Source organism: Corythoichthys intestinalis, chromosome 20, assembly GCF_030265065.1.
Source record: "Corythoichthys intestinalis isolate RoL2023-P3 chromosome 20, ASM3026506v1, whole genome shotgun sequence".
NCBI classification, from domain to species: domain Eukaryota; kingdom Metazoa; phylum Chordata; class Actinopteri; order Syngnathiformes; family Syngnathidae; genus Corythoichthys; species Corythoichthys intestinalis.
This window is the reverse complement of record NC_080414.1, coordinates 17,813,416-17,825,812: the sequence shown is the minus strand read 5'-3', so window position 1 is coordinate 17,825,812 and position 12,397 is coordinate 17,813,416. Positions and strand designations below refer to the sequence as shown.

The 12,397-nt window shown below is 39.5% G+C and overlaps 1 protein-coding gene and 1 long non-coding RNA gene across 5 annotated transcripts in view; one reads left to right on the top strand and one right to left on the bottom strand.

Annotated features, from left to right (window-relative positions):
* sulf1 (sulfatase 1) overlaps positions 1–12,397 on the top strand; it is a 70,956-nt gene that overhangs the window by 39,172 nt on the left and 19,387 nt on the right. For all 3 annotated transcript variants that reach the window (XM_057823824.1, XM_057823825.1, XM_057823826.1), the window contains exons 6-9: positions 9,290–9,440; positions 9,514–9,689; positions 9,764–9,892; positions 10,672–10,728. In XM_057823824.1, the coding sequence (XP_057679807.1) occupies positions 9,290–9,440; positions 9,514–9,689; positions 9,764–9,892; positions 10,672–10,728 (513 nt within the window). The remainder of the gene's footprint in view (positions 1–9,289; positions 9,441–9,513; positions 9,690–9,763; positions 9,893–10,671; positions 10,729–12,397) is intronic.
* The window catches only part of LOC130908426 (uncharacterized), an 85,090-nt gene that overhangs the window by 55,373 nt on the left and 17,320 nt on the right, over positions 1–12,397 (bottom strand). The gene's annotated exons all lie outside the window — the stretch shown is intronic.

Genomic DNA, 12,397 nt, shown 5'->3' with positions numbered 1-12,397 from the left:
GTCGCTTTTCTATCACTGTGTTCAGTATTTTGGAGAGAGACGTAAAAAAGAATGAGAGAGACAGTTTTAATGTTTCACACTTGCTGCTCCTTTGCCCTATACAGAGACAGCGGCTTTATTGAACAGAAAACACCAGAACATAAAAACAGCAACCACCAATCTCAGTCACCCATCAACCATTGCAGGCGTAACACATAATAAATAACAGGTGCTACAGTATCAATATCCAGTCCAAATCAATCCCTTTGTAATATTCTGGAAAACTGTTCATTGAACTTTTCATTCAAAGTTTGAAAGCCAACTGCGACATTGCAATCAAATCTTTAGCCCATAAGACGGCGCTGTCTCCTCTACAATCAGGGATTTTCTAAACTAATTTTTCAGGTTTCAAATTAATTTTCCGCACTAAAAGAAGACCTACAGAGATCAAACCCATCTAAGAGTATTCGCGACGATTATAGTAGAAATGTCTACATTTTCAAGAAAATCGGTCTAGCCGTTTCGGAGTCCATAGGTAACGAACACACAGCCACGCACACAAAGTTCCATTTATAAATGTACTGTATATAAGTATAAATATATTTTCCAATTTTATTTATTTTTTTCTTAATTAAAAAAAAAAAGGAAAATATAGTGTATTCCGTTTTAATTTTGTACCTATTTGTATTGATTTATTTGTTGTTTTTTTATTAAAATAGATGAAGTTGTACTGTATTTCATTGGGGACAAAAAACTCAAATTTATCATTTTTTTTAATTGTATGAATTTTTTATAAAAAATGTAAAAATACATAAATAAAATAAAAATAAAAACTTCATTAAATCAATAAATTCAATCAATCCATTATTTGCCAAGTTGTTCAGGCTGTGGACCATGGCAAATCATTTTACTACAGCCAATTAAAAATGGGCCAAACTGCTGGTTTGTAGCAACAAAAACACAATTAAGAAAAACAAATTTGGGGCGTTGAGTGTTGCAGTCTCTCAACGAGTCTCAACAGGACCAACATTAAATGAACAATTCTTCCAAAACCTTCAAGTCTATTGCGAATGTAGACAGTACTCACTGAGTGATAAAAACCGGTTCATTTTTTACATTTCTACACAAATAGGTGAATTCCCAACGACTAGCGAACGATGACTGTATCTGGCCCGTGATTCCATTGCCATCCAAAAACCACACACATTGAACCCGCAAATGCTCGTCACCAAAATAATACAAGCATTTAATCATCGGTTCTCGTGAGAAGAGTCTCCCACTGCCATTAAGCCGCCATAACTCCGAAAGCATCGAGAGCTGAAGTGGCAGGAATAGGCGGAATAGCCTCGTAAATCAAAAGCGCAGTCTGTACTTTTGACGGCAGCACTTGCTTGGGATGTGTTTTATTAATGCGATTAACATTCCTTAGGGTTTAACACTGTAAAATGTGGTTTTCCCAACAGAGTGTAAGGAAGTAGTAATCCATGATTTTTTTTTTTGGGGGGGGGGGGGGGGGGGGTGCCATTGACAGCACCGGACGTCCAATTCATTTGGACAACGAGGACTCGCAGCGATCATTCGCAAGAAAAAGAACTATTCAATTGGAATGGATATTGCTATTCTTTCCCGATTCCCTCGTACCGAGACAGGTGCCTTTTGTTGGGGCTTATTAGAGCGACCGACCGGGCGGTTGAAGAGTTCATGCTTGCTCACAAAAGAGATGCAGCTCTGGTAGCGGCTCTTCATTAAAGCTTTCGTGAGTGGAATGTAACCCGCTTGATTTAAGGGGGAAATAGAAACCGTGTTCGTGCGCCAACATTACCAGGAACATTTAGTTGGTGGTACATTAGGTGATGGAACAAAAGGTTTCTGTGACCTGATCGGTCATTAAATCAATATGTTTCGTGGCTGCACTAGTGTGTTTCTCCGTCTTTCTGACGTGGTTTAGCAGAATGAGTCAGAATTCGTACGGAGAGATTACTGTATTGGCCCGAATATAAGACGGCCCTGATTATAAGACGACCCCCTCTTTTTCAAGACTCAAGTTTGAAAAAAGACTTTCTGAACACCAAATTAATTTTTATACAGAAAATAATTAAAGTACATCCGAAACAAGTGATCATAATAATTAATATTAATCCTAATATATTTGAGAGAAAAAGCATGTTATTTTGCCTCAATCAAATCTTAATATCTGAACATTTAAATATGTAAACTAAAGTGCAATCACATTCGTAAATGAATGGCTTCTGGTTTTTGAAATGTAAATAAACCAATCTATTGTGATAAAACAACAAAATTGCAATAACTGCATCAACCATCAAAGTGAAGTCTAACTGTAACTGCAGTCTTGAAACAAATCTGAATAGGGAAAAACATTGCAGTAAAATTATGCAAACTGATTAAACTTGAGAGTAGCTGAGATCTGTCATGACAGAACATCGCTTCAATGATATCTGGCGCCATCTAGCGTCGCGAATGGGAGAGTAGCTGGGATCTGTCATGACAGAACATCGCTTTAACGATATCTGGCGCCATCTAGCGTCGGGAATGGGTATAATGTCTAGACCGCGAATGTAAGATGACCCCCCTCTTTTTCAGTCTTATTTCAATGCAAAAAACACCGTCTTATATTCGGGCCAATACAGTATTTCACTTGAAGTTTTGAAACTATGCGTTCCAAAAAAAGACTGATCGAGTCAAAGTACCTTTATCTTGAAATAAACATTGCAATGTGTTTCTAAAAAAATCGTATTTTGTGGAAGGTTGTCAAACAAGATGTTAGAAATGATCTCAAAGTGATTGGTCGTTTCCTTACCGTTTTTGTAAATATCGTCACAGGGAATCCCCAATTTACATAAATCAGCGTAAAGATTACCTTTTGCTAATTTCGTACGTATTTTAATAATTCTGCAACGTTATGTACAGTATTTTTCGGACTATAAGTCACAGTTTTTTTCATAGTTTAGCTGGGGGTGTGACTTAAGTGTGAAATTATTAACACATTATATCATTTCACATGTTATTTGGGTGTTTTGGAGTGACACTGATGGTCTGGTAAACTTGTTAGCATGTTCTTTATGCTATAGTTATCTGAATAACTCTTAATCGCTATGTTACGTTAACATATCGGCCACGTTCGCATTTCGTTGTTCATGCATCATGTAACATTATCATACTGTACACTTATTCAGCATGTTTTCTCTATTTTATTTTTATTTTAAATATCCTTTGAAGATGATATATCTGTTCTATGTGTTTATCAAGTAAATTTCCCCCCAAACTGCGACTTATACTCCGGTGTGACTTATATGGTTTTTTTTTTTTCCTCTTCATTGCGCATTTTTGGGCTGGTGCGACCTATACTCAGGTGCGACTTACAGTCTGAACATACGGTAAATATTTTTTAAAATTGAAAACCATTAGCTTGTGGCTAACTCAAGATACTATCGTAGGATTGGACCGTTCTTTGCACAAAGTCCATTGTGGGATGCTGAGTCTTTAAAAACAGGCTTTTATATAAATTCTTATGTTAAAAAAATGAATTTATTAAGAATATTTAACTGTTCTTTGGACTAAGACAGTCAGAATGACCGGTGAGCAGTGGACTGAACTGGTGTCCATCCCTGTCACAAAAATAGTGTTAATGCAGCAACTGAGACGAATCAGAGAATGACTTGAAAACGATGCTTACAACGGTCAAATTAATGGGAATGACAATAATGGTTCAGGTTTGGACATTAAAGCAACACTTGGTAACTTTTCAGTTTTGGTTGAATTTAGCGACGCCGGTGGACAAAAGCGGTAGTGTTTTGCTTTAAGGAAGACTGCGCTTCCCATGAGGACCAGCGCACATCCGCACATAGTCTTAAAATCATCAAGCAATCAAAAATCAATCTCACGGTCGCCTGGAGATGAATTAAGCAACGTTTCTGTTTCCAGCGGCTGTGTGAGGGATGAATAGTAATAAGTAGTGCTGTCAAATTTATTGTGTTAACGGGCGTTAATTAATTTTTTCAATTAAATACGTTAAAATATTTGAGGCAATTAACGCATACACGGAATGACCTGTTCATGCATTGCCTCAAACAGTTTACAATGACGCCGTTTTAGCACACTGAATAGCATTTAAAGGGCGAAAAGGCAGAGTGGCAACTCTTCCACAACAAATATAAGTATTGTGGCGAACAACATTGGGAAGAATGACAGGAGAAGATCTTTTTCTTAACACGCCTAATTAAATACAACGCAGAAACATACTGTATACCATTTCCAGCCACCACTGAGAGTCATGGTTGCCCAACTTCCCATCATGCATTTGGTCGGAACAGTTAAGTCGCTACAGTATCATTTAGTGAAAGCACAACAAAAATAATATTCCTATCCCTCAAAAAAATAATGTTCACAAAAAGAAAAGCGCTCAATGCAAAGAGAACTGGTATTCCCAATCAAAATAGCTATGCAAAACACACATAAAACTTACTCAGACTTTGCCTTGGCCAGTTCTCTAATTAATTTAAAACTCGCCATTGACACCTTGTGGTGTATTTCAATCACCACCTTACGTAGTTAAAGACACTGTGGAAGAACGGCAGGGAGCCCGATGTGACGTCACCACTTGGCGATGTCAACAATGGCGAGCTACTAGTTATTTTTTGATTGAAAGTTTTACAAATATTATTAAAACAAAAACATTAAGAGGGGTTTTAAATAAGTCAATGAATCCAGTTGTGGCTAAACAATAGCAGATGATGGTTAGCAACTGTGTGGCTAACTAACAACCCACCCGACCCGAACTCGAATTTGGTTGGGGGGGGGCATTACTTTTTGTCTCTTTTGTTGCTCTGCCATCTTTGCAGAATTCGCGCGAAAGCATTTACTTCTGTCTTTTAAATGAATGGGGAAAGGGGGAAGTGACATATGCCGTAAAGCAGTAAGCACATTTGTAGTTTTTTTTTTTTTTTGGTGTGTGTGTGTGTGGCAGGGTTCCTGCCACCCTCCTGAAAGTTAATTAGTGCCGGTGAAAGCGATACAGACCCCATCAACATATAAAAGAGGTGTCATTCAACTAGTTGTCAGTTGACAAATTATCACAAATGTTATGAAAATATTTTATAAAGGTTGAAAAGTTACCTAGTGTCGCTTTAAAACTGTTTGGTTGTTAAAGAGTTTCAATGACACTGTGACAGAATGAATTTGAAAAGTGAAATGAAAAACATTCAAGCCACTATTTCATGGCTGAAACGTAAAAGAAAGTGTTCATCAGAATGTTCCGAGTGTCCGTACCAAATTTGGTGCTTGTCCAGCCTCACAAACACGCTGGTTGCTACAGACAAGTGAAGTGTTGTTGTCAAAATCTAAGTGCCATTTCCCATTTCTGTTTTCTCCCAATTTTGGAAATCCAGGATTCACGAACAACCCCACTTGGGATGAAACGTCATTGCAAAATGGTTGCAATGTAATGTGTCACTGTCACTTATTTCACTGTACCAGGTCACAAATGTCTCTCTGTCTCCTGCATTGTTTGTCACCACCCTCCATACTCAACATGTTTTTGCACTTTCACAGCCGTCTTAGTAAAAGACACCGACAGGTGCGAAGCGTCCATCAGCGGGCCTCAATGCTCCCCCCGTTGCTGTTTATTCACTCATTTCTCAGACGTCCGTGACTTATTGAGCTCTCTCAACCCAGGCATTGATGCAAAACCCGCTTCTGGGGAACTATTATTTTTCGCCAGCGCGTGCCAGCCTTAAAAAAACGATCTCTCACAGGAGAGAGCGCATCTATGGCGGCGTGAGCAAGGAGAGTCTTGACTCTGTACTACGAGGAGCTGGCACCGTGAAATCAAGACGTTTTCCCTGGCAAACACAGGCACTATTGACGAGCGTGGCTAACCGGCGTGGCACCTGTTACCGGGTAGCCACAGACGGCCTCTTACAGGCTGGCATGCAAACATTTGAACAAAACGATCTTTCAAAACATGTATTTAGCATCTTAGCATCATGGGCATGCTAGATTTTCTTCCTATTTTTATGATAACTCATTTGCTGCCATTGACGTTGGCACTAGCCACTATCGGTTTCTCATAGTATGATAAGCTTACGTAAAAATACTGTATTGCAGTATAACCAAGGATGTAGGTTTAGGCTCTTTTCAAAAACTTGAAATTAAAATATTTTCAAGACCAAAGCCGCTAGTGACCTAAAACCAAAACAGGCACCTCCCTTAGGCATATATGAATCTCCATAGGCAGCGGCATAAAAAAATAAAATAAAATTTATATATATATATATATATATATATATTTTTTTTATATATATATATAACAAAACTTGGAAAAAAATGGATATAAGGTTCTCAGATTTTATGCTAGGTGCACAAAACTCCCCAAATGCAGAGATAATCACCTATATTTTCAGGATCAATAGCAATATTTAACATATCCTAAAAGTTTTTGCCCGAAATAGTGACTTTTTTTTAATTTAATGCAATTTTGACAAAAGTTTTCAACAGCTAATAAATCATTCAATTTTCACACCAGTACCTTAATACTTGTGGAAAGCATGCAGAATCATCTTAATTTTACTCAACCAAAGCAAATTTAGCATTTTTCTATATACTATCACAACTTATTAAGGTTGAATTCCGATGTCACTACTGTCACTATCGTGGTTTTTAGAGAGAATTGTTACATACGTAAAATAAAACTTAAAAAAAAAAAAAAAAAAATTACTTTTTTTTTTTTTTTTTTGCCAAAAAACGGGCAGTAGGCCGAAAATTACCTGGATATATGAATGTGAAGTTACGCTATTGTGTATGGATACAAATCTAACATGGCGCCCATCACAAAACAAAGAGCTTTTTAAGTTGAGATTTCTTGTAAATAATGCGTAAATCCCAAAATTTCTATAGACATTAACGTAAATCAGTCCAGATTCTTGGTTAGGTTAAAAGCAAAAACGGGCAATTGTAATTCATTTTACGTAAATATTTCAAGCTAAAGTTACGCCAATTTTTTCCATTTATTTAATTTTTTTTTTTTTTTTACAACTTTTCAATTTGCATGCATGGTGCTATTTTATATAATAATTACCTTGAATCCTCGACCAAATCACTCTTAAGACACTCCTGCCTCCTTGTATGCACTAACACTTTCGTCCTGTTTCTACCTAAATCCAGCGTTAGAATGCAGCGTGTTTGAGTTTATCGCAATGAAAGCTCCCTGATGCTCTGCCTGGCCCGGCCCCCCGCGCAATATCTGTAGGAGCTAGGAGTGGGAACCTCTTGGTACCTTACGATACGCTTTGCGATACAAAGCTCACAATAACGATGATCTGACGATATGGCGATACAACGACTATCGCTACTTTGGTCAGGAAATCGTTCTATGATATTCTACAATCGACCAATAAACAGAAAAACAAGCTTCTGCTGTGAATTGGAATGAGTTTATCACTAGTAGACGTCCAATCCATTTGAATTGGGAGGGTGGAACATTCGATTCCACGGATTGAACGTCTATGGCCGTCAGTGGCAGCCAATGCCAGGTAATGAGGTCATTTTGGGTCTTTTAAGGTCATTTACCTGTTGATTTTCAGTTACTTCCTGTTGATTTGGGGGTATTTTATGGGTCACTTCCTGTTTATTTTGAGTTACAAAACAGGAAGTGACCTGGGAATCACCCAAATGAATAGGCAGTGACTCAAACTCAACAGGAAATGACCTAAAATGAACAGCAAGTGACCTGTAGGACAGAATGACTGTGAATGCTCTGGTTCAGAATGAATGAACGTTTCTAGGCTAAATGGATTGGGCGTCAAGCACCGTCAATGTAGCCTTAGAGTTAAATGAGAGACTATTGTGTTGGAAGATTTTGGTAACAATTTGTTGGTTCCTTTTTATTCATTTTTTAGACACTGACACCTTTTTAAAACAATATCTCGATTTTTGGCAGGAGCATATCGATAACCTTTGGGGATGCAAAGTATCACGCTATATCACCATTGTAGGGCTGCAACTATCGAATATTTTAGTAATCGAGTAATCGACTGAAAATTCTATCGATTAATCGAGTAATCAGACAAAACTCTTTTTTTTTTCTAGGTAAAGAGCAATTACAAATATACATAAGAAAAAAAGATATTCAATCCAATATTGAACCATTTTCAGTCAATCAATGTCTTTATTTTCTATGTACATTGTTGAAAACAGCCAACAATTGCATCTCAGATGTGACGACAAAAAAAAATTCACTGCTTTCACTCCAAAAACTTCTACATCTTATTAAAAAAAAATTAAGTTCTAGTTAAGTTTTAAGTTAGTCTAAACTGTAAGTACTAATGGGATTTTGAGTTTTTGCAGTGTTCAAAATAAACAAATGATACCTGCTTTATTGGAGCATATTAGGGACCAGTGCTACTTGGTGTTTTATTCAGCAATGACTACAGAGCTAAAACTGACAGTTAGCTTTATTATGTTTTAATTTTACACCCTCATCACTCTACAGCGCTGTGTTTTTACAGATTAAATTAAACCTGTTTGTAAGACACGTTAGCCACGCATCGACAGTGGTCATAATCAATAGAAACCTAGCCCTCCGAAGGGCTAACGTTACGTGAGCGAGTGACAGTCACGTTATATTTATTAGCGATGAGAAGTCTACTGCTTAAAGATGGCGGCCGTTTACTAACGCTGCCCAGACGCGGCCGAGTCTGTCATTTCATATCTAGTCCTAAATGCATGCGATATCTATGAGACGCATCGGACACTACCTGCTACCACGTTAGCATCATGCGGGCGCAGTTTTTAGCAACGTTGGCATAGTTTGTAGCGGCTGTCGGCTGCAGTAAGTTTTTTTTTTCCGCTCCTTCCTCTACGCACGTGACGTCAGCGCGTTGTCCCGCATTAAAAGTAGTCCAGGCAAAACGTGATGCTTAGAGCTGGCAAAATTAAACGATTCCTCGAGGTGAATAAAATTACTCGGATTAGTTTTTAAACTCGAGTTACTTGAGTTGCTCGAGTATTCGTTTCAGCTCTACACCATTGCAATATTTTGTCACACCCCTACTAGGAACTGTCTTGTCAACTGATAGTGAAGTCTATGGATGAACTAAAGCCATCTTCTAGCAGCGTGAATATTTTTTGCACTTTTCGCGGTACGGGGCCTATTTGGTCAAAATGGCGATGTCACGTTGCACATCACCGGTTTCTTTTCAATTACTTTGACTTTGTTTGGGAACTCATTACTCGATGAGAATGTAGTATAACTGCAGCTTTACATTTTTTCACTCACCTATTGGTCTTCCACCAGCACACCCAGCTACAACTACGCCCCCAACATGGACAAGCACTGGATCATGCAGTACACAGGTCCCATGAAGCCCATCCACATGGAGTTCACAAATTTCCTTCACCGCAAGAGGCTGCAGACCCTCATGTCCGTGGATGACTCCGTGCAAAAGGTGGGGTCATAAAACGGGAAATAAGCTGGAATCAGTTGTCAAGAGGTCATTATAAAAATATGTTTTCGTGCAGGTTTACGATATGTTGGAGGAAACGGGCGAGCTGGACAATACGTACGTTATTTACACCGCCGACCACGGCTACCATATTGGTCAGTTCGGGTTGGTTAAAGGCAAGTCGATGCCGTACGACTTCGACATCCGAGTGCCGTTCTTCTTGAGAGGGCCAAACGTAGAACCTGGTGCTGTGTAAGTGAACCGATGGGAAGATATTTTGTTTGTTAAAGTATGGGTAGATTCATGTCATTTATGCTGTACTTTAGAAATCCTCACTTGGTGCTCAATATTGACCTGGCACCAACTATCCTTCACATTGCCGGGCTGGACACGCCTCCAGACATGGACGGGAAGTCTATACTGAAGCTGCTAGAGCAGGAAAGGACCGGAAATAGGTTTGTATGTTACATAATATGACTGGTTGCTAGTAGGGATGTTACAATCACATATTTTCAAGTTGGAGTTGCCTGATTTTGCAACAGAGAGCCATGAACGTAGTTTTTTTACAACCATTTCATGCACAAATTATGAACTAACTAATGGGCTACCATTGACTTATTCTCTATAAAACGTTTTTAGTATTCGGGTTCTCTGGAACAGATTAATTGTATTGATAATACTTATTATGGGAAATATTACACATGGTTTGGTTTTAGTCTGACTTTTTGGAATGGCTCATTTAAAAAATGGCATTATTTGGCAATACATTTTAATAGAATCATCAAAACCAGTTTCCCAACATAACATTTGACACAAATGCCCGTTAATGCCCTCGACTGCTTTTTGTCAGCTGTTTAGACACCCGGCGAGAGACGTGCTTGAGGTCGCGCCGCTGCAATTTCCTGAGCAATTTATTGTTTCTTGACGGCAGAAAACCACGGCAATTAAGGGACGAATGGAAAATCTCTACCGATTGCGCGATTTACTTTGTGGTTTTGGGGGAAAACAAACAGAGAAATAAGAGTAAGATGCTTTCTCTTTAGAATAAGGGTTCGTAAACATTTTGGGCCCCTCCAAGGACCCCCTCATTATCCGAACATGATTTGATTTAGAAAACATTTCGTGCGAGCATTGCAGATAAACTTGCTTTTATGTAGGATGCAACATGCCTTACATTCTCTATTTGATAGAGCGAGAACACCATGGCTTACTGTACGCTTCTTTGTTTTCCCAGATTCAAACCCAACCGGAAACCCAAAGTCTGGAGGGACACATTCCTTGTCGAGCGAGGGTAAACTTGAACTTTTTCTTCCTTTCTCCCCTCCGAACTCCTCACCACATCCATAGAATCGCAGAAAATATTTTGTCAAAGCACTCGTGTGAAGCTTAAACGTGCTTTTCCAGGTGATGTGTTATCTGACTGACAGTTTCCTGAGTCTGTTCCGGAAGTCTACGATGGTCAAGATTATTTATGCTAAGCTGGAAGCGTCTGTCAAACTTTGATATTGAGACTTTCGCGTGTCCTGTTATGACAGATTAAAGCTACCTAATTATGTGCCGATTAGGGAAACTGGTGTCAGGAACAATTCTTATAACTGACTTTTCAGATGGCGCAGGCTGAAACGCAGAATGACTTTTTGGACAAGTTGAGGCTGTGACAATTATTCATTGAAAGACTACTCATAAACATGAAACCAGAAGGTGGATGGCGAGATAGTGTAAAGCGCTTTGAGCGCCTTGAAAGGTGGAAAAGCGCTATATAAGTATTACACCATTTACCATTCAATTTTTTAAATCCCCCACCATTAAAATGAGTGACTTCACACCAGAGTTTGGATTGAGGAACAAGGCAAATGTGACGTCAGCGGACTAATCATTTTCACAATATAGCCATTACTATAGTAAGCACATCAACTGCGAATTCAGCTGATTTTGCAGATTAATTTGTTTATTTTTTGCGTTACGCTAGCCCAAAGTGCAGGCTTTTGTTGCTACACTAGGGAGAGTGGTGTGAGGCTTTTAGGATTTCCAAAAGATCCTGTTCACCGCGAAGAATGGGCAAAACAAGTCCGACAATCTAGAGACTATTAGAGGGATGATGAAGTGAGTAAGCTACGTGCTTTATGTTATGTCAAATAATGGGATCATGGCAAATGTTTTAATAAGGAGGTGGCTAGCATTTTGTGGGTGACAGTGCTCCCTTTCCAACGAGAAGGCCACCCGGCCGACGATCGACGGCTTGTCGCACACCATGGTCGCCAGGCATACCCGCCTATAGAGCGTTATCCTCTGCTTGGGCCCGGGGAGCCCCCCACTCTCATCTCCGGTTTTCGATTGGGTCTAGACTTCCTGGCCCCTCGGTCCTCTTCGCGTGCCCGCCTATAGAGCGCTATACCCGGCTTGGGCAAGGGGCAGCCACGCACTCCGATGTCGGCCGGTTTGCCCACTGAGAATGCGGCATTTGCGGCACTCATTTCCCTCTGCGTCCACGGCGACGAGCACTGCCCGCCTGCCAGGGCCGCAGCAGAACGATGAGCCAAAACTTGTTCGCCGCTAGGGGCTGGCCGATCGGTGAAGACAATCACCCCCGCCGCCATGTGAGACATGAGTCGGGGTAGTTTTGTGTGATTTTTCGTTTTCAAAAGGGGAGGAAGAGACTCGGAAGAGCCGCTCGGTTCAGTTTAGCATGTCACCTAGCTCTCATGCCTCCTGTTTTGTTTCAGGGCAGGGAAAACAGAAAAACGGACTACCTCCGGTGGCATAAAATACCGTTCTAGAGTTTCAAGAAGTCGGCAGTTTTGACCATTATGCAGTAATTTAGCCCTGTCGTACTGAATAAATACATTTTTAATATTTCATATTACATTTAGCACAAGACTTATTTGTCATGACCATACAATTTATTGAGCAATTGTGGAAAAATAGTTACATAAAAAGAAAATCCTGTATAAATATTGGGG